The 22,638-nt window shown below is 39.8% G+C and overlaps 2 protein-coding genes and 1 pseudogene across 4 annotated transcripts; 2 read left to right on the plus strand and 1 right to left on the minus strand.

Moving 5' to 3' along the window:
* Positions 1 to 2,244: 2,244 nt before the first annotated feature.
* LOC113099794 (zinc finger protein 501-like) lies at positions 2,245 to 4,818 on the minus strand (annotated as a pseudogene).
* Positions 4,819 to 5,073: 255 nt separating this feature from the next.
* On the plus strand, positions 5,074 to 22,585 carry LOC113099786 (zinc finger protein 501-like). Of its 3 annotated transcripts, none has more exons than XM_026264740.1 (4): positions 5,074 to 5,097; positions 14,640 to 14,807; positions 20,310 to 20,664; positions 21,050 to 22,585. In XM_026264740.1, exons 2-4 carry the CDS (start codon positions 14,640 to 14,642, stop codon positions 22,060 to 22,062), a joined length of 1,536 nt encoding a protein of 511 aa, XP_026120525.1. In that variant the 5' UTR covers positions 5,074 to 5,097; the 3' UTR covers positions 22,063 to 22,585. The 3 variants fall into 3 exon arrangements, with proteins under 3 accessions (XP_026120525.1, XP_026120523.1, XP_026120524.1); XM_026264738.1 differs by lacking the exon at positions 5,074 to 5,097 and adding an exon at positions 13,986 to 14,031; XM_026264739.1 differs by lacking the exon at positions 5,074 to 5,097 and adding an exon at positions 14,051 to 14,451.
* LOC113099777 (zinc finger protein 664-like) lies at positions 5,959 to 11,856 on the plus strand. The gene is made up of 2 exons (XM_026264727.1): positions 5,959 to 6,049; positions 9,425 to 11,856. Exons 1-2 carry the CDS (start codon positions 5,959 to 5,961, stop codon positions 10,426 to 10,428), a joined length of 1,095 nt encoding a protein of 364 aa, XP_026120512.1. The 3' UTR covers positions 10,429 to 11,856.
* Positions 22,586 to 22,638: the final 53 nt, after the last annotated feature.

Consider the following 22,638-nt stretch of genomic DNA (forward strand, 5'->3'; position numbering starts at 1 on the left):
TTTGACAAACTACGAGGGATTGCTGAACCTTCCTATGGCTGTAATCATAAACGGTCATATTTACATAAGCTCTTATTCTTCTAAATTGCATTTTGCACATTTAAAGAAAGATTTTTAAAAAGGACTACAGTTTGAATACAAGCCACACTGCTTCTGTGACGAGTCAGAAATAATCGACGCAGCATGCTGGAGACTGTATTCCTCTTCAGACAGATGCCTTTTTGTGAGGGACATGTTTGCACTGGCTTCCATTCCTTTCAAAGAAGGGGGACTTTAAAGCGATTTATGATAAGACCTAGGAAACGGCACATCTGACAAAAAATTATCTGTAGGTGTGTCTGGACAGTACTGGATGCGTGTGTGTAGGTCACTTTTTATGGAGAAAAACAAACTCCTCATAATTTCCATAACTCCTCAAATTTCCTCATAGGACGATATCATGCTTATTATCAATGGCTTTGTTTGCGAGTGTGTGTCGTGTTGGTGCACAATGAACGCGATACTTTGGTACAGTACACGCTTTCGCGTATCTCTGGTTTAAGATTACTCACAACGGAAATGGACGAGAATACTCTTTAAAACAAACACACACATATAACGCTCTTACGGTCTCTGACACACATATTCCCAGAAGTCTGGCTACTAATCCACTTCAGTATGACACAAAAACATTCACCACACACGTGAACAGAATAAAACTAAATCTACTCACCCAAAAGAAATGTCCATTTCAGCAACATCTTAGGAAAGCGTTAACAGTATGTTTTATCTATGTATTTCTGTAGGCTTTTTGAAGGAATTCCCAAAGAAAACCAGTCTCTAGCTGACTACTGTTTCACGTCCTGAAGGTCTTTAGATCTTTCAATAGCACTTGTAGACCCCGTTTCTGCCTACAGGACAAGCTCAAAGGAATACATACAGGTTCTTCACATTTCCTAAAAACTAGAAAAACATTCCGATACTGTTGCAATCCTCCTCGTCTCAAGTGAGACGTCGCCTCGTTGTTTCTTCAGACTCTATCACCAGTTTGTGAAATACTCCAACCACAAGGTGTCCCTTCTTCCCTAATACAAATGACTCATCCTCAACTGATTTAAGAATGAACAACAGTTGTTCGTCTATAAATAATAACCAGCAAGACTATTACATAAAAACAGATATTCATTTTATTATGTTCCATCTAATCCATTGTAAATGGAATTAGCAATGCAAAACATTCAATGCAACATCCCTGTTTAACAATAAATCCAACCTTCCCCATACATGTTTTGCGTGTGTATAAAGCTTAATTATGTGATTCTAATTCACATACACATTTTACAGACCCATATTTGCTTAATTCTGGTCGTATAATAATAAGACATTATTACCTTGTTTCCAGGGCTTGAGTGTGCCATATCCAAAACAATACAGTACATGTTCAGGATGTCAACACATTATTACATGCAATTTATTACATTTATCAATGACCCCCCATTATTTCTTTCTCAGTGCATATAAAAGATAATATCTCAAAATTATTAAGTTGATTAAAAAAATGAAAATACCCAACTACTTTTGAATAGTCAATAATCAAACATGACTACAGTCACAGCCTTCAACATTCAGTCCATCTCTAATCCCAAATCACATGAAAACTCAATGGGACTCTGCCTCCTACTGGCATTTAAGGGATAGTTCACCCAAAAAATGTAACTCTTGTCATGAATTACTCGCCTTCGTGTCGTTCCAATCCCATAAATCTGTCGTTTATCTTCGGAACACAAATTAAGATATTTTTGATGCATACCGAGAGCTCTCTGATCCTCCATAGACAGCAAGTGTCCTTACACGATCAAGGTTTAGAAACATAGCAAGGAGATCCTTAAAATAATCCATGTGACATCAATGGTTAAACCATAACTATATAAAGCTACAACAATATTGTTTGAGCACAAAGAAAACAGAAATACCGACTTTATTTGACAATTTGTCTCCTCTGCGACACCCTACAGAGACATTTTGGAGAGTATTGCATAACGGATAAGTTATGTATGTGATACTTAATATTTTAAAGCTCTTCATGCCACTTGATCATGTAAGGATTCTTGCGATCTATGGAGGATCAGGGAGCTCTCTGCATGCATCAGAAATATCTTAATCTGTGTTCAAAAGATATACAAAGGTCTAACAGGATTGGAACGACACGAAGGTGAGTGATTAATGACAGAATTTACATTTTTGGGGGAGCTATCCCTTAAAACTCAATATACAATTTCAGGATGAGCTGAACGAGTCCTGTTTCCAGTTTGACTGATTAAAGTCACTCTGATGATTCTGGAGCAGTTTGTTCTTTAGCGTGTTTGTTCTGATGGCTCTGAAAACTACCTAAATAAGCGAATCTCTCGCCGCAGATGGAGCAGGAGTAAGGTTTCTCTCCTGTATGAACTCGCTGATGGACCCTAAGGACGTCTGATCGAGCAAACATCTTGTCACATTGGGAACACTTGAACGGTCTTTCTCCAGTATGAGTCCTCTTGTGCTTCAGTAGGTTAGTGTTTTGACGGAATCTCTTCCCACAAACACTACATTGGTATGGTTTTCTCTCCCGTGTGGATTCTCTGATGGACTTTGAAATGAGTTGGATCGGAGAAGCTCTTCCCGCAGTCGGCGCACAGGTATGGTCTCTCGCCAGAGTGCATCCTCTCATGGCATTTCAGCTGAGAAATTTGACGGAATCGTTTGTCACAGTGTTTGCATTGGTGCATTTTCTCAGAGTGTAATTTTTGGTGTGATATTAGACAAATGGGATGCTTAAAGGTTTTCCCACATTCGCTGCACTGATACGGTCTCTCGCTGGCGTGCGAACGCATGTGAGACTTGAAATGGGAGCAATCTCTGAATCTTTTCTCACACTGAGGACACTTGTATGGTTTCTCCCCCGTGTGGATTCGCTTATGATTGATAAGAGATTGTTTGGTGCTGAGATTCTTGTTGCATTCGCTGCAGTGAAAAGGCTTTTCACCAGTGTGCGTCTTCATGTGAATTTTCAGATTACCAGACGAGGAAGAAACCTTCCCACACAGTTCACAGCGAAACTCCTTCTTCACGCAGTGGTCCTTTGAATGATTTATTTTTCTTTTAAGGTAGGAAAGCTGATATTGCATCTCTTACACTTGTAGTCTTTCGGTTCTGTGTGTCTTCTCTCATGCTTCACTAAATTTCCCTTATTGGTGAATGTTTTCCCACAGATGCTGCAGGAGAAACTCTTGGACTTCAGTTGTTTTTTGGATGTTGAGGCCGTTTCTTGATCAGAAAATGAGCTGGTGTTTTCATCTGGGAGGAACATAGTAATAATTCTATTAACTTTGAGTTGCATGTCCCCAAGTTTCAAACACAAAAAAACATAAAAGCAAATATAAGTTCTGAAAATATTTCTCTGTATATTGGTGCAGCGTGACCTATCCCAAACATCTCCCTAAACCTGCTCTCAAACCTCATTATGCCATGAGTACAAGCCAAAAAACATTTGTGGAGCTGCCAACTTAAGCTTGAAGAAACTTCAAATCAGCAGGTAAAACCATTTGTTGATACACCAGTTAGAATAACAAATTAAAGGAAGAAACACACCTGGAGGAATGAAATCTTCATCATCATCATCTTCCTCCCCATTATTCTCAGCACAATCTTCATCATCCTCCCCATTATTCTCCCCTCCTCCTCCTCCTCCTCTTCCTCATCAGAGTGTTGTTGTTGTTCCTCTGCGGTGGTTTCTTCTCCTCTGCTCTCGATCAGGTTCCTGCAGTCCACCAGTTTGACGGAGCACATCTTCAGCGGCGTCTGCAGCATCTGCTGTTCTCCAGCGTTACAGTCAGAGGTTTGATCAGTGGATTCATGATCCTGAGCGTCAGTATAACAGAGTAAAGTGAGGCTGAGCTCTGAGTCCTGTGTGTCTCTGGATCTCTGATCTCTGACGCTCCAGACTGAATCCTGAGCTTCTGTCCCATCAGTCTCACGCACCCAAACCTGCTCCACATCCTGACAAACACAATCAGTAATATATCTAGTGAGAGTATGATTAACAATAAGACATTGATTCACACAACAATCAGTCCATATTAGCAGCTAAAGATGTAATGAAGATCTGTTCAAACCTCTCTGTTCAGTTTGTCTCCTCTTTCTCTCAGCTTTGCCTCCAGTGAAGCCACCTCTTTCTTCAGCTGACAGATTTCTGTGATGAAATCCTCAATATCCAGCATGGACAGATCAGTTCCTACTGATTTACAGCAGACCACATCCACCTGCGCTTTCATGATCAACATCTGAACACAAACACGTCATGATCATTACAAGATGCATTTATAATGAAATTACACTGATTTAGCCTCAAAATGATTGTTTACGTTCATCAACGATAGCAGGGCTGATCTATACATAAATTTGACTTTGGAGAAATGTGTTTAGGCGTTTGTTTCGTTTAATTTTTGCGCGTTAAGCAAGTGTTTCGTTTAATTTTTGCGCGTTAAGCAAGAATATTGTATGATGAGCAATCTTCATTAAAAACTTTAACAGTCTGAGGGTGCTTTTAATGAAGCCATTTAGCGTTCGGCACAAAATAACGATAAAAAGGGGTATGGCTTAATTTTCATAATCAAACCAATAAATGGACAAAACCGACAATCCCAGAAAGAGATCAATGATATAAATAGAACAAACAAATAAATACAACTGTGGTAAATGGTGTAAAATGCTAAAAACACGCACCGGTTGAGGGTTCAAACGGTTATCTCTTCTTCTCTCGTTCGTTCTATGGTTTGTTTCCTCTCGCCGAAGAGCCTCATAGCGCCTCCGTGTGTGCTGGAGCCACAACCTCTACACACATCTGAGTAAGAAATAAGATCATACCTAAATGTAGTTTTGAATAAATTAGTGAGAATTCGTCACTAGAATTAAAGGGCATTTTTGAATGAGATAAGACAAAGACATGAGTTTCAACTAACTTACCCAGACCTTGAGCGCTTGTTATTGTCTCACTCCTTCGTTGGTACGGTAGGAGGCGCTCTGACGATATTTAGTTCACCGGTGAAACCACCGAAGAAAGAAGGTTGGAGCGCTCTGGTGTGTATTTAATTAATACTTTATATTTTTGCGTTTCTGTCTAACTTTGTTATTTACTCTTTTTTTCGCCAAATCATTCCTAATCATAATAAGAAAATAGCGATAGATTAGAACAATGTTTATTTTTCAGTTCTGGAGGCTTGAATCTTGGAAATGGGCACAATCTTAAAATGTGCTTAGTTTACAACTTTGATTTTGGATTTGATCAGTCCATCGTAAATGTGTATTTTATCACCAAGTGTTTGTGTTCAGATGTTGATCATGAAAGCGCAGGTGGATGTGCTCTGCTGTAAATCAGTAGGAACTGATCTGTCCATGCTGGATATTGAGGATTTCATCACAGAAATCTGTCAGCTGAAGAAAGCGGTGGCTTCACTGGAGGCAAAGCTGAGAGAAAGAGGAGACAAACTGAACAGAGAGGTTTGAACAGATCTTCATTTCATCTGTAGCTGCTAATATGGACTGATAGTTGTGTGAATCAATGTCTTATTGTTAATCATACTCTCACTAGATATATTACTGATTGTGTTTGTCAGGATGTGGAGCAGGTTTGGGTGCGTGAGACTGATGGGACAGAAGCTCAGGATTCAGTCTGGAGCGTCAGAGATCAGAGATCCAGAGACACACAGGACTCAGAGCTCAGCCTCACTTTACTCTGTTATACTGACGCTCAGGATCATGAATCCACTGATCAAACCTCTGACTGTAACGCTGGAGAACAGCAGATGCTGCAGACGCCGCTGAAGATGTGCTCCGTCAAACTGGTGGACTGCAGGAACCTGATCGAGAGCAGAGGAGAAGAAACCACCGCAGAGAAACAACAACAACAACACACTGATGAGGAAGAGGAGGAGGAGAATAATGGGGAGGATGAGAAATGGGGAGGATGATGATGATTGTGCTGAGAATAATGGGGAGGAAGATGATGATGATGAAGATTTCATTCCTCCAGGTGTGTTTCTTCCTTTAATTTGTTATTCTAACTGGTGTATCCACAAATGGTTTTACCTGCTGATTTGGAGTTTCTTCAAGCTTAAGGTGGCAGCTCCACATGGTTTTTGGATTGTACTCATGGCATAATGAGGTTTGAGAGCAGGTTTAGGGAGATGTTTGGGATAGGTCACGCTGCACCAAAATACACAGAAATATTTTCAGAACGTATATTTGCAACAACATCACACTGATGAGGAAGAGGAGGAGGAGGAGAATAATGGGGAGGATGATGAAGATTTAATTCCTCCTGGTTTGTTTCTTCCTTTTCTGAGATGACAGTATTTTATTTTTTTTGACAGTATTTTTTTTTTCAATATATTCTTTCTATATTGATCTCTGAAATGTGTTTTTTAAGTGAGCCAGATTTGCTGTGTCATGCGCTTGCTTAGACCTTTGTTGTGATAACCAGTAAAGTGCGTTCAGCTGAATTCAATTTCCGTTTTGTCGGGTATAAAAAAATGGTTAGTATACTGCGGCAGCAGTCGCGGCAGCCTTCCAGTTTAGCCCTCCTCGTGTGAAGACCGAAGAGTGTAAAGACCATCGACTCTACCGTGTGACTCCACCAGACAGAGGCACCGGCAGGGAATATAAGTATCGTTTTGGTTTTCTCTTTTTCCTTCTCCTTGTTTCATTGCGTTTCAGTTGTTTTTTGTTTTATAACAAATTCTTACTATGTTTTCCAGATCCCTACTATCACTACCACTAGCGAACCACACATCACACAATGTAGACAGCGCAATCTTAACAACCTGCACACTTTGCCTATGTCTGCTAATACTCTACTTGCTTTTTCTATTGGTCTCTGGAATTGCCAGTCTGTTGTAAACAAAGCCGATTTCATTATTTCTATTATTAGTCGTTCAAAGCTTAATCTCATGGCCCTAACAGAGACCTGGATCAAACCAGAGGACACTGCTACACCTGCAGCACTCTCCAATAATTTCTCATTTTCCCTCATCATTTAGACAGGCTCGTATAACTCCACTACTTAACAATCCCACCCTCAACCCATCTCTTTTAGAGAACTACAGACCAGTTTCCCTTCTTCCTTTCATTGCAAAAACACTTGAACGAGCTGTGTTCAACCAAGTCTCTGCATTTCTCTTTGGAACAACCTCATTGACAGCAACCAATCTGGCTTCAGAAGTGGAGATTCAACTGAGACTGCCTTGCTCTCAGTTGTTGAAGTCCTAAGACTGGCATGAACGGAATACAAATCTTCAGTACTTATCCTGCTTGATCTGTCCGCTGCTTTTGACACTGTTAACCACCAGATCCTCCTATCAACCCTACTGGCAAAGGGCATCTCAGGAGCCACACTTCAGTGGTTTGAGCCTTACCTATCAGATAGCTCCTTCAAAGTATCTTGGAGAGGTGAGGTGTCCAAGTCACAACAACTAACTACTGGGGTGCCTCAGGGCTCAGTTCTTGGACCACTTCTCTTCTCTGTCTACATGGCATCATTAGGTTCTGTCATTCAGAAACATGGCTTTTCATATCACTGCTATGCTGATGACACTCAACTCTACCTCTCATTCCATCCTGATGATCCGACGGTAGCTATTCGCATCTCAGCTTGTCTAACAGACATTTATTCATGGATGATGGTCCATCACCTTCAACTCAACCTTGCCAAGACAGAACTGCTTGTGATTCCAGCAAACTCAACGTTTCATCACAATTTCAACATCAAGTTAGGCACATCAACCATAACTCTTTCAAAAACAGCCAGAAACCTTGGAGTTATGATTGATGATCAGCTGACTTTCTCAGACCACATTGCTAAAACTGTCCGATCCTGCAGATTTGCTTTATTCAACACCAAGAAGATCAAGCCCTTTCTTTCGGATCATGCTGCACAACTCCTTGTTGAGGCTCTTGTTCTGTCCAGGCTGGACTATTCCAATGCTCTCTTGGCAGGTCTTCCAGCTAGTTTTATCAAACCTTTACAATTAATCCAGAACGTGGCAGCAAGATTACATTTAATGAGGCGAAAAAAATACACGTCACACCTCTGTTTATCAATTTGCACTGGCTACCAATGGCTGCTCGCATAACATTCAAGGCATTGATGTTTGCCTTCAAAACTACCACTGGCTCTGCACCCATTTACCTAAATTCATTACTTCAGACTTATGTACCCTCTAGGAGCTTGCGTTCTGCAAGTGAACATTGCTTGATTGTGCCATCCCAAAGAAGCACAAAGTCTCTTTTACGGACTTTTAAATTAAATGTTCTCTCCTGGTGGAATGACCTCCCCAACTCAATCCGAGCAGCTGAGTCCTTAGCCAGCTTCAAGAATCGGCTTAAAACCCATCTCTTCAATTTTTATTTGACCCTCTAACTTTAGCACTCACTATTCTAATTCTATTTTTAAAAAGTCTGTGAGTGTTTATATATATATATATATATAAACACTGGCCAATTTGCTACAACGACCCGGTCCTGCAGGTTTGCCTTATACAACATTAGGAAGATTAGACCCTTCCTGTCAGAGCAAGCAACCCAACTTCTTGTCCAAGCTCTTGTTCTCTCCAGACTGGACTATTGTAATGCTCTCCTGGCGGGCCTTCCTGCATGTACTGTCAAGCCTCTGCAAATGATCCAGAATGCAGCAGCGAGGGTTGTCTTCAATGAGCCAAAAAAGCTCATGTTACTCCTCTCCTCATCAGGTTACACTGGCTACCAGTGGCCGCTCGCATCAAATTCAAGGTACTGATGCTTGCCTACAAGACGACCACTGGCACGGCACCAACTTACCTAAACTCACTGGTTAAATCCTATGTGCCCTCCAGAAGTTTGCGCTCTGCAAGTGAACAACACCTTGTGGTGCCATCCAAAGAAGTTCAAAATCACTCTCACTGACCTTTTCCTGGACTGTGCCCAGCTGGTGGAGTGACCTCCCAATCTCAATTCGTACAGCTGAGTCTTTACTCATTTTCAAGAAACATCTAAAGACTCATCTTTTTCGCCTACACTTAACCTACTAACACCAGTACTTTTCGTCTTTTTAATTTAATAAAAAAAAAAAAAAAAAAAAACATACCTGGCTATGCGTTCTATACTAGACTTGTCATGGCACTTGTATTCTGTTGTTGTTGTTCTCTTGTTGACCTGACTGCTTCTATTGTTCTCATTTGTAAGTCGCTTTGGATAAAAGCGTCTGCTAAATGATTAAATGTAAATGTAAATTGTTTACTCCTAGATGTTAGACTGATGTTCTGAATTTCTGTATGTTTCTTGAGTGACAAACAAATATATATTTTAAAACCCAGAATTGATAACCATTTTGTTCATTTCAGATGATAAAGTCTGTACATCTTCTGATGAAGAGACAGACTTAACATCAAAAGAGCAGCTGACGGTCAAGAGTTTCTCCTGCAGCACCTGTGGAAAAACACTGAGTTCAGAGGGCATTTAAAGAGACACGAGAGAAAACACACAGAACAGAAAAGCTTTAGATGTAGGAGATGCAACATCAGCTTTCCTACCGCAGAAGAGAAGAGACTTCATTCAAAAGAGCACAACGGGAAGAAGGAGTTTCACTGTGAACAGTGCGGCAAGGTTTTTTTCATTCGTTCTAGTCTAAAAGTTCACTTGAACTGTCACGGTGAAAAGTCTTTCCACTGCAGCGAATGTGACAAGTATTTCAGCACCAAAGGAAATCTTGATATTCATAAGCGAATCCACACGGGAGAAAGACCTTACAACTGTCCACACTGCGAGAGAAGATTCAATCACGGACCACATCTTAAGAGACATGTCCGTGTTCACACCAATGAGAGACCGTATCAGTGCAGTGAATGTGGGAAAACCTTCACAGACTCAGGCTCTCTAAAGTCACACCAGAAAATCCATTCTGATGAGAAACTGCTTCAGTGCAAACACTGCGACAAACAATTCCGTCATATTAATAGTTTGAACATTCACGAGAGGACACACACTGGAGAGAAACCATATCTGTGCTCCTACTGCGGGAAGAGCTTTTCAAATCCGTCTCATTTTATATTTCATAAAGCGAGTCCACACCGGAGAAAACCATATCACTGCAGCATCTGTGGGAAGAGTTTCGGTAAACATGGCACATTTCGAAACCACAAAAGGACTCATACTGGAGAAAGACCGTTTAAATGCTCACAGTGTGAAAAGACGTTTGCTCGATTAGACGTCCTTAAGGTCCATCAGCGAGTTCATACAGGAGAGAAACCTTACTCCTGCTCCATCTGCGGCGAGAGATTCGCTTATTTAGTAGTTTTCAGACCCACCAGAACAAACACGCTAAAGAACAAACTGCTCCAGAATCATCAGAATGACTTTCATCAGTCAATCTGGGGATAAACTTGTTTGGCTCGTCATGAAAGTGTTCATTGAGTTCTTACTGAGTGAACTTTTTTAATGCTGTGAACTGATCCAAGTTCTGTATATAATGTCATGTTTGACAGAGTAAAGCAATGATTTGATGTTAAACACGACAGAACTATTAAAAATACTAAAAATAAAATACTACAATAATATGATCACCTAGGTTTCATAATGCATGTTTTATGTGTTGAAATGCATGAAGGAGAGTCTGGTAAATACACTCTGCTTTTTCATTGCTGGACCGGTTTCTTTTAATCAAGAGAGAGCCATGGTTAAACTATCCATTTCATCACTGTTCTTCAAGAGTATTTATGCTGCTGTGTAAGTTAAGAGATTTACTTGGTAGAAACGAATCATCTGGGAGGAAAAGTTTGTTGGTGCAAGGACTGGAGTTGAAAATATCTGCCAAAGACTGAGCTATACACAGACAGTAACCACTGATGGCAGATGGACTGTTCTGACGATGTCTTTCATACTTTTCTGGACCTTGACAATGTCATTTACTTAGCAGTCTATGTGAAAGTAACAATCTTCCAAAAACGTAATTGTGCATTTTGGACTTTGCAAGCATGACGGTGTACACTGAAAGTAAATATGCGGTTTTTATTTAAATGAGAAAAGCAGGTGCAGACAGAATATCTACTAACACGCAGTCGTTCTGACTCAGAGAGATTAGCACTTCTCGAACTGTAGGAGGCGCTGTGACCATCTTAGTCCAGTAAATCCACCGGTAAAACCACTGAAGAAGAAAAGACGGTTGGAGGCTTACAGACTCAAGAGGGTCTGGCTGCAGACATATGGGCGAGTGGAGCTCCACTCAAGAGCGGAAATACGTCACCTCCACTAGCGACGCCGCCGCCATGTTGGACCGGGCCATACTTTCCGTGGAATTACGTCGCCTCCACTAATGATGCGGCCGCCATGTTGGACCGGGCAACACTTTCCGTAGAATTACGTCACCTCCATGGCGGCGAGTGGAGCTCCATTCAAGAACGAAAATACGTCAACTCCACCAAACTTTCGTTTTATATTATTACTTGTTATATACATGTATAAGGGGTGCTTTGCAAGTTATGTCACCTCTTTGTACGTAATGTTCATATGTCCTGTACTTTTATCGTTGTTACTTTTACCTAGTAGAAATAATAAAAATAATAATATACTAATCTTTCACGGTTTATGACACGACAGCAATTTTTTTTTTTTTATTTCCCCTCAGCAATTTGCATTACCGACATCCACAATCCATATTTTTAGGGCTTCTGCCTTTTGTTCATGTTTGTTTTACCAATGTACAACTGACAATGTAACATTCCATACATTTTAGAAAGTTAACCCTATGTTTGTAATATTTAGCAGTGAAAAAATAATGAAATATTAAATAAATTATTAAAATAATACCTCAACCAGAATTTGTTTGTTGAATTTTGTATTTTAATCGAAATAATAACATATACAAAATAACCACAGTAACATAATGAAGAATAACTTCCACAATTTAGAAGTTTTAATGGTTTTTGAGTAATAATAATAATTAACACATCTTACACTACACTAAAAACAAATTAACTGCAAGTGACCATAATTGTTACAGTAAAAACACAATGTGTGCGCACGCACGCACACTTTACTCTTCAAGACCTCCATCTTCTGTGAAGCAATCCCAGCTACAGTAGCCAGGGTGATCATTTGAGGAGTAAAACCCCAAAAGCACTCCCTGTTGTCCATTTTCCTGGTGACCAGCCCCACAGTCTTTGTGAAGCTGGCTGCGCTGTAGGTGACTGCACCTAGAGATGATGTAAGGCTTTCTGTACTTTAGATAGTGATAGTGTTTCTTTAAATATCTTCACTGCACCGGTTAAGTATCATTTTCATGTTTCAGTCAAGTTTCATGTTAGGGAAATGGAAGAGAGGGAGTTTACTTAGCCTAATTATTATAGCAACAAAAACAAGAGGGTCAACCACACTTACTGAAGTCACCATCAAGCCAGTTGAGTGTGGCTCCTGTTAAATATGCTCCTGACTGACAGTGTTGTTAAATCTCTGGCATGAACAATTACGTCAGATGGGTCAAGTTTAATTACAATACTGACATTTCATTATCATTAAAGTTAAAGCAATTTACTTGTTGCTGAAGGTGCCTGGGCCACCACAGTTGTGCTTTGTTGTTCTGATGCATCTGATTGCTGGGCTGGGGACACAAAGAAGACATGAGCACAGCAAAACTGGAACAAAACTATGTCTGTGTACTGACGTTTTGTAAATTCAACACAGAATAGTACTGCATCATTCACCTATGACAGTCCCATAGCAGATGGTGATGGTGCTCAGAAGTTCCAGTCTCTATTTGTGGAGGTGTTATGAGGATGGATAACACTTGATATACATTTGATCTGAAACAAAAAGTAAAACAATAGAATAACAGAACAACAAAATAGAAAAAATAAATATGTACATGTTAATGTCACATGTAAAAAGACTTTGACTTCTAGGGTGGCAACATAAATTTAAAATGTAAAGAGTGCTGCATCTTCCATGCCAATCCTATCCCTGGAAGTGAATGAAAAATTAAATATGAAAACAACCACCTCATATGACCTTTTTAACATTATATAACAAATGCTAAAGGCATACACATACAAAACAATCGTGTCCTTTCATTATTTACTACATTATTTTACCACAAGCCACCAAAAACTAAGTTACACCTATGCTATCCATCATGTACTGAAGGTAAAAATTTAAAGAGCAAACAATTAACAAATAAGTTTTTCAGAAATGTATTATCCAAACTGTACTTCCCCAGTCAACTGAAAAGAAAGTATGTTCTTCAAGAATTTAGTGAAGAAGAGGCAAAGAAAATAAGGAAGTGTTATTTTACTTATCCAGTTCTTCCTAAAGCCAAAGAAGTAACATTTAAAATCCTAAAGGACATTTATCCATCTAATAACTTCCTACAAGAAAGATTTAATAGGGAGAACAAGTCATGCAGGTTCTGTGAGAAAGATATTGAAACTGTAGATCATATGTTTTTCCAATGTGAATCTGTACAGACTTTTTGGCTGGAATTTCAAAACTGACTTCATTTCAAACAGATATCAATACACCCTTTGACTGTGATCTCAGTTAAGGTTGGAGTATTGTTGAAGGAAAAGATCCTAGACTTTTTGATAAATAACTTAATTACTTTGTGCAAATACTAGATTCATAGATGTAAATTTTTTAAAGGTTAAACCTCACTTCAGCGGATGGAAGAATGAACTAAAGATATTTGCAAAGTCTCTTCATTACAGGATTGACATTGACATTGCTCGCGATATAAATCTATAAATCCATAGTGTTTATTAATCCTTTTGTGAGTAATTTCACGTAAGCCCTGTGCGTTTTTATTACACTGCACGTTACAACAGCGTCAGTTCACCATTTTAGCGATGCAGAGATAAAATTACCTGATTTTAAGTTTGAAGTACTCCCGGCGACGCCATCTTGATGTTTTCAAGTGGAGGTGACGTACTTCCGGTTTGAGAGTGGAGCTCCACTCGCCCATGGTCTGCAGCCAGACCCTTCTCTACAGACTCGGTACGTGTTTTAACTCTTTATGTTTTGTTACCTTTAGCACGCTAATGAGCTTGAATGAAGCGTTTGTTATCCAGATCTGGTTTAAAATAACCCATAGGTTTTACTAAAGTAACCATAGTTTAACTTGGGTATTTGTAATAAAACCACATTAGGCTAAACGCAGATTTAACATTGTTTTACTTACTATAATTACAGCAAAACTTACAATGGTAAATTTGTGCATAGCCTAAAATAAAATTGTCCAGCATATAAACATATAACTTTTGTAGTATGCTGGAAATGTTGGAAGGATGCCTAAAATTGATTAACTGTCGTATTTAAGTTATAGTGTTAAGTTTATTAAATGCAGCTTAATTGAAGTGATAGATTTGAGATATTCCTATGAAGAATATATTCCTATTCAACAATTAGCCTAAACATGTGAGTCTCATCAAATACTTTTTATATTTGACATTTCCGAATATCGAGAAGTGAATTTTCTTCATTCAGTTCTGTGTAGTTATGCTTTTATTTTTTGTTTGTTCACTTCATTATAAATAATGTATATTTAAAATAAATAATATATAAATATTGTATATATATTATAATCATGATGTGTTTGTGTTCAGATGTTGATCATGAAAGCGCAGGTGGATGTGGTCTGCTGTAAATCAGTAGGAACTGATCTGTCCATGCTGGATATTGAGGATTTCATCACAGAAATCTGTCAGCTGAAGAAAGAGGTGGCTTCACTGGAGGCAAATCTGAGAGAAAGAGGAGACAAACTGAACAGAGAGGTTTGAACAGATCTTCATTTCATCTTTCAGCTCAGTCACTGTTAGTTTGTCCAGTAAAAATGTTATAGCTTCTATTAAAGGGATAATTCATGCAGAAATGAATGTTATTTCATGAATCACTCACCTTTGTGTAATTCCAAACCTGTAAGACCTTTGTTCATCTATAGAACACAAATTAAGATATTGTTGATGAAATCTGGGAGCTTTTTGACCCTCCACAGACAGCAAAGCATCTGAAATGTTCCCAGTTTCAGAAATATTGCAAGAACATAGTTAAAACAGTCCATGTGCCATCAGTGGTTTAACTCTTAACTTAATGAAGCTACGAGAATATTTTTGTGCACAAAGAAAACAAAAAGAAGGCAGAGGTTATATTTAAGCCCTCTGTCTCACTATAATTTTCTTTCCAATGACTTCCATTCATAGGCATGTGAATGCATCAGACCATAAACACAAGCCCATGCAAAGGTATTTTGCTGCGTAGCAAAGTTCAAGTTTGGTGAACTCTGACCTGCAAATTCACATCATGTGTTTCTGAGTGACCAACACTGATCGATATGTCACAGCATGACCTCATAGCTGAATCAAAAGAACATAAATTTAATACTGCAGCGCTGCAGAAAAAAAGTTGAGTAGATTGTATGATTTTGCATTTTAGATGTATTAATATTGGTTATTTGTTGAATTTAAGTTTTAAAAAAGTTGCTGCAGAGCGTGAGGTCGTATCACAACCAAGTCTCGTGTGGATTTTCTGCTATTATTGCAAATAGTGGCAATTATCTGCTCCTTGGTATTGTAGTGCATTATAAAACATAATCCAAAAATAACGTATTTAGTGTAAATTATAATTTTTAAATTGATGCCTCCTTATTGGGACAATATAAGCCCTCCCTACACAAACTCTTCCCGATACCTTTTAAACTTTTTGATTATTTGCCCTGACAAAGACGTAGATCAAACCAGTGGAAACTGCTACTCCTGCAGAACAATAATTTCTAATTTTCACACAATCCCCATCTGACTGGAACAGGTGGAGGTATTGGTATGCTTATCTCTAATGATTGGAAATGTTTTCCTTTAACTTTTGTTAATATTAACAGCTCCTTTGAACCAAATTCAACCACTATGACCCTACCCTAAATCCATTGTGTAGTTTTTTTTATGGACCCTCAGGGCCACTACGTAACTTAGTGGAAGAATTAGATGTGCTGCTCTCAACCTTTCCTGAGGATAGTACTCCTCTAGTTATGCTTGGAGACTTCAACATCCACCTAGATAAACCTCTGTCTGCTGACTTCCACACTCTGCTTGCCTCTTTTGATCTCAAGAGAAGTTTTAACCATGACTAATCACAAATCATGCAACCAACTGGACCTTATTTACACAACACTGCTCTACTGATCATGTTAAGTCAAGTAAAGTCTGCTTTATTGTCAATTCTTCCACATGTACATACATACAGAGAATCGAAATTGCGTTACTTCCAGACCCCCAGTGCATACAGACATTAACATTAACAGTAGAGCCTAAAAATCTAGTTCAGTGGTGTCTGTGGCAGAAAAGGGGAGAGGGGGCAAGTTTGGGACGGAGTTCAGCTTCCTGACAGCCTGGTGGATGAAGATGTCCTACAGTCTGCTGGTCCTGGCCTGGAGACTCTGCAGTCTCCTCCCTGATGGCAGCAGGCTGAAGAAGCTGTGTGACGGGTGGGTGGGATCACCTGCGATGCAGAGGGCTTTGCGATTGAGATGGGTTCCGTAAATGTGCTGGAGGGAGGGGAGAGAGACACCAATGATCTTCCCGCTATGCTTTGCAGAGTGGATGGATGTATTGCAGGCGCCATACCACACAGTGATGCAGCCTGACAGGATGCTCTTGATGGTGCCTCTGTAGAAGGTGTACATGATGGGGGGCGGACACAACCGCCTCTGGAGCTCCTTTAAGCGCACACCGCCGCCTCGTGGGAATCCTGAGCGGACACCGCCGCCTCGGGGGAATCGTGAGTGGACATCGCCGCCTCGGGGGCCTCGTGAGCGGACACCGCCGCCTCGTGGGAATCCTGAGCGGACACCGCCGCCTCGTGGGAATCCTGACACAACCGCCTCTGGAGCTTTTTGAACAGTCACCGCCACCTCGGGGGAATTGTGAACCATATCTGCAGCTTCTGCAAAGCTAGCAGTGAGCCCCGCTGCCTAAGAGGGAACATCAGCAGGTTCCACCACTTTGTGAGTCTTGCGAGCTGACCACGCTGCTCGCACCGACATAAGCGGTGATTCCTGCATTTAGCATATCAGCCCGTGAAGCTCCGGGAAAAGGTGTGAGGCACTGGGTGCAGCTGACGAGGCTTCTGGTGACTCCTGGACTGTCGCCTCGGGAGAACCTTGAGAAGGCTCTGCAGCTAACTCCACCTTGACGGCTGAGCCGCTCAACTGCAGAGCCAGGTTGATGTAATCCTCCAGCCTTTCCTCGGGTGCCAGAATGGCATAAGGGACTTGAAGGGCTCGTCTAGGCCTCCCCAGAAATAGACCATAAGGCAGGTCTTTTCCGCAGCCGATAAACGAGCCGCCACCACGAAGTCCCTGGCGTAATCCTTGATGCTCCGGTCTCTCTGGCGGACATCGAGGAACTTCCCTGATGGACCCATGTGGCTGGCTGTATTCTGTCACGGCGTGGTAGGACGTGCAGAGGAAGAAACAGGGTCTGGGTCCAAATGCAGGGAAATTATAACTTTAATAAAAGAGAACAAAAAGGCCAACACAGCAAAAAAACAGAACAAATCACGGTGACAAGCAGGGATGCAAAGACACGAGTACCAGGAACCACAGCATACACAAACAACGATTAATACAGCCAGACAGAGTGGTGTGTGAGAAGAGAATATGTAGTCCATGACAATGAGACAATGCTCTCTTGGCATGTCTTCCAGACAGTTCTATCAAACCTTTAAAAAAACCTTAAGTGTTTGTGGGAATCACAATCTGTTCAGCTTCTATGCATTTTATTATTTAAAAGCTGCTTGTGATGGGCTTTGGTTCATCATGTGACTCTTATCACCACCTGCATTTAATGAATAACTGTTTATTACAAAAAACACGTTATTAACTTAATGTTATCAAAATCCAAAAAAGTTTTACAGAATTATAAAAGTACCTAAGAGTGATGCACGGGCCTCATCTTGTGCTTTTTTATTTTCCTTATTTTGGCACCTGACTACTGTTGTCTGTTCCCGGGCAAAGTTGTCCAGCCACAAACATGAGTGCATAATGTGTGCTTAGCCTGTCTACGGTCTTCATCGTGAAATGATTTTTTTTTATAATTCTGTTTAAATGTTTAAGTAAACGTTAATATACATATAAAACAAACATTTTGTGTTCATATAAATATAAATCCTCTCAAATATTTGCATCGCAAATTTAGCATTTGACCGTTGGCCTTTTTTCCTCTAAGGATAAAATACTTTCACACCACTTACATGGCTATTCTGTAAGTTAGCTAAATCTCATACTCATGCAAGTATAATTGGCTACTACTCTTATCATGTGAAAGGCTGCGCGAGTAACTTGATGTCACAGCAAGGGAAATGCTCATATTCAAGCATTTAGGCAATTGTTTAAGCGAGATTTTCCCATGGTTTGTGTTAAATAGGTATCGGATCATATTTTTTTCTTCTCTCCGATCTAGCGTTCTGGGCCATTATCTGCACGATACTGATGTCGTGGATCAGATCAGGACATCCCTAATTAATTGTGCTTTACATCTTGGTGTAGTCTTTCAAATGGTGCTAAAGTGTGCATTTCCTGGATACCTGATATGTGAGAAACCAGTGAGAGTTCGTAAAAGTACATCACCAATGCTGATCAGAGCGATTCAGAGCGACTGAAGCTATGGTTGTTGAGCGGGATGTTGATTTACTGCTTTGAAACATCAAGCAAATGAGGTTGTGCAGTGAACATTTTTCAGTTGACGACTTCAAACCGGGTCAAGGAAAGATATGATAATTTCTGAAATTTGCAAACCACAGAGTTATGAGTAGAAGCATCATGGGGAGATTGTTGAGGATGTTCAGTTGTTCTGAATCATCAGCTCTTGTGTCTGTTCTAAAGATGATCAGAGGGCTTACAGGTTGGGGTGGGCGATATCTCGATATTTATTTATCACGATATGGATTTTGACATATCGTATATATCGATATATTGTTTATATTTAATTCTTATTCCGCCACTTTGCTTGTTTGACTTCTCTGTGCTGTGCTCGCCCCCTGCCTCCTTACTTTTCCCTCACCTCGCATGTACAGAACTAGTCTAAAATAAAAAGTCAAAAAAAAGGACAACTGGCTCCATTATATGGAGATACTTGGGTTTTAAGGTGTCGGGCGAACAGCAGGCAGATGTCTACTGTAGGGCCCTATGATTTCAGCGATGCAGAAAAAGCAGACGGAATCGCGGAATCCAGTTGTCATAACGGAATTTAGCTACAGTTTAACATGGAATGTCACGGAATTTGTCAAATTTTGAATGAATTAATCAAAAGTAGGTCACTGCACTTAAATCAAATCGCGATATGGAATAATATCTGCAAATGTTAAGCCGGAAAGTCTATTTAAATATGAATCCTGCATGTTCTACGTGTCTGTGTTAATTAATGGCGCAGAAGCGCGTCTTCGTCTATTACACACACACACACTGAAGTGCGCGTGAGCTCCGGTGATTTAAGCGTCTTTCATCTAACTAAATAAAGACATGAACACATGAGGAACATCTGCTCTAGGAGTCACTTCATGAGCTTTTGACCGTTTGATTTGAGTAAAACTAGCCTCACATATCACATCATAGACTGTAGTATCACATACACAGAACTGTAATGGTAAACCCGTCAAAATAAAAGTATTTGCCAGAAATCTATTACTATTGTTCAGCAAAATGTACATAGCCCACTACTATTTCTATTAAAATGAAAAGAACAAATTTTTTATTGATTATCACACAACATTTCTTCCATATTTTATTTTAATAGTAAATCCCCTTTGTTTACCAAATAAAAAAAGTTTGCTTAATTTTAAATAATTAAAAGATAAATTAAATGAATGTTTTATGCCTTCATTTGAGAACCAGAAAAATGTAAATTAAATTTAAATAATTACACATGCTAAAACAGAATTAGGTAATAAGACATATGGTGAAGAAAAAAATTAAACGTTTCATAGGGCCCTAAACATGTAATATTTGGAATATTTGTTTTTACAGTAGTTTTTGGGGGGTTATTTTTCCTGTAAAGATATCGAGATATATTTTGTATATCGAGATATAGCAAAATATATCGAGATATATTTTTTGCTCCATATCGCCCAGCCCTACTTACAGGTTTGAAATGACATAAAGGGGGGAGTAATTAATGACAGAATTTCCATTTTAGGTGAACTATTACTTAATGTTTCAAAATAGATTCATGACTGTCAGAATCAACTGATATATGATTCTGTATTGATAAGTTGATTGTGTTTGTCAGGATGTGGAGCAGGTTTGGGTGCGTGAGACTGATGGGACAGAAGCTCAGGATTCAGTCTGGAGCGTCAGAGATCAGAGATCCAGAGACACACAGGACTCAGAGCTCAGCCTCACTTTACTCTGTTATACTGACGCTCAGGATCATGAATCCACTGATCAAACCTCTGACTGTAACGCTGGAGAACAGCAGATGCTGCAGACGCCGCTGAAGATGTGCTCCGTCAAACTGGTGGACTGCAGGAACCTGATCGAGAGCAGAGGAGAAGAAACCACTGCAGAGAAACAACAACAACACACTGATGAGGAAGAGGAGGAGGAAAATAATGGGGAGGATGATGAAGATTTCATTCCTCCAGGTTTGTTTCTCCTTTTATGAGCGTTTGATGTTTCTCTAACACTTGAATGTCAGCAGACTCTTCAGGATCAGGTTCATATTGGCTGATGGTCTCTGGTGATCTGATCAGGTTTGAGTACAGATTTTCTGAGGTATTTGTGAACACAATGGTAAATTATTATATTTTTCCTCTATTGAGATCTAGAATGTGTTTTTTAAGAGACAGATTTGCTGTGCCTGTTTGTAAGGTGGCCTACTTTGACCAGAAATCTAATTTAATTTACTTTTGTTAACATATATATATATACTCATAAAAAAACATTGTGATTGCAGTATTGTTATACTGTAAAATGACACTTCATGTATGTTTTAAAATCCAGAATTTATAATAATTTTGTTTATTTCAGATGATAAAGGCTGTTCATCTTCTGATGGAGAGACAGACTTAACATCAAAAGAGCAGCTGACGGTCAAGAGTTTCTCCTGCAGCACCTGTGGAAAAACACTGAGTTCAGAGGGTCATTTAAAGAGACACGAGAGAAAACACACAGAACAGAAAAGCTTTAGATGTAGGAGATGCAACATCAGCTTTCCTACAGCAGAAGAGAAGAGACTTCATTCAAAAGAGCACAACGGGAAGAAGGAGTTTCACTGTGAACAGTGCGGGGAGATTTTTTTCATTCATTCTAGTTTAAAACTTCACTTAAAGACTCACGGTGAAAAGTCTTTCCACTGCAGTGAATGTGACAAGTATTTCAGCACCAAAGGAAATCTTGATATTCATAAGCGAATCCACACGGGAGAAAGACCATACAAGTGTCCTCACTGCGAGAGAAGATTCAATCACGGACCACATCTTAAGACACATGTGCGTGTTCACACTAATGAGAGACCGTATCAGTGCAGTGAATGTGGGAAAGCCTTCACAGACTCAGGCTCTCTAAAGTCACACCAGAAAATCCATTCAGATGAGAAACTGCTTCAGTGCAAACACTGCGACAAACAATTCCGTCATATTAATAGTTTGAACATTCACGAGAGGACACACACTGGAGAGAAACCATATCTGTGCTCCTACTGCGGGAAGAGCTTTTCAAATTCATCTAGTTTTTTATTTCATAAGCGAGTCCACACCGGAGAAAAACCATATCACTGCAGCATCTGTGGGAAGAGTTTCGGTAAACATGGCACATTTCGAAACCACAAGAGGATTCATACTGGAGAAAGACCGTTCAAATGCTCACAGTGTGAAAAGACGTTTGCTCGATCAGACGTCCTTAAGGTCCATCAGCGAGTTCATACAGGAGAGAAACCTTACTCCTGCTCCATCTGCGGCGAGAGATTCGCTTATTTAGGTAGTTTTCAGACCCACCAGAACAAACACGCTAAAGAACAAACTGCTCCAGAATCATCAGAGTGACTTTCATCAGTCAATCTGGGAAATAAATCTTGTTTGGCTCGTCCTGAAAGAGTTCATTGAGTTCTGAGTGAACTTTTTTAATGCTGTGGATTGATCCAAGTTCTGTATATAATGTCATGTTTGACAGAGTAAAGCAATGATTTGATGTTAAACAAGACAGAACTATTAAAAATACTAAAAATAAAATACTACAATAATATGATCGCCTAGGTTTCATAATGCATGTTTTATGTGTTGAAATGCATGAAGGAGAGTCTGGCAAATACACTCTGCTTTTTCATTGCTAGACCGGTTTATTTTAATCAAGAGAGAGCCATGGCTTAACTATCCATTTCATCACTGTTCTTCAAGAGTATTTATGCTGCTGTGTAAGGTAAGAGATTTACTTGGTAGAAACTAATCATCTGGGAGGAAAAGTTTGTTGGTGCAAGGACTGGAGTTGAAAATATCTGCCAAAGACTGAGCTATACACAGACAGTAACCACTGATGGCAGATGGACTGTTCTGACGATGTCTTTCATACTTTTCTGGACCTTGACAATGTAGTCTATGGTAAAGTAACAAGCCTCCAAAAAC

The sequence above is a fragment of the Carassius auratus genome, unplaced genomic scaffold, assembly GCF_003368295.1.
Source record: "Carassius auratus strain Wakin unplaced genomic scaffold, ASM336829v1 scaf_tig00217031, whole genome shotgun sequence".
In the NCBI taxonomy this organism is placed as follows: domain Eukaryota; kingdom Metazoa; phylum Chordata; class Actinopteri; order Cypriniformes; family Cyprinidae; genus Carassius; species Carassius auratus.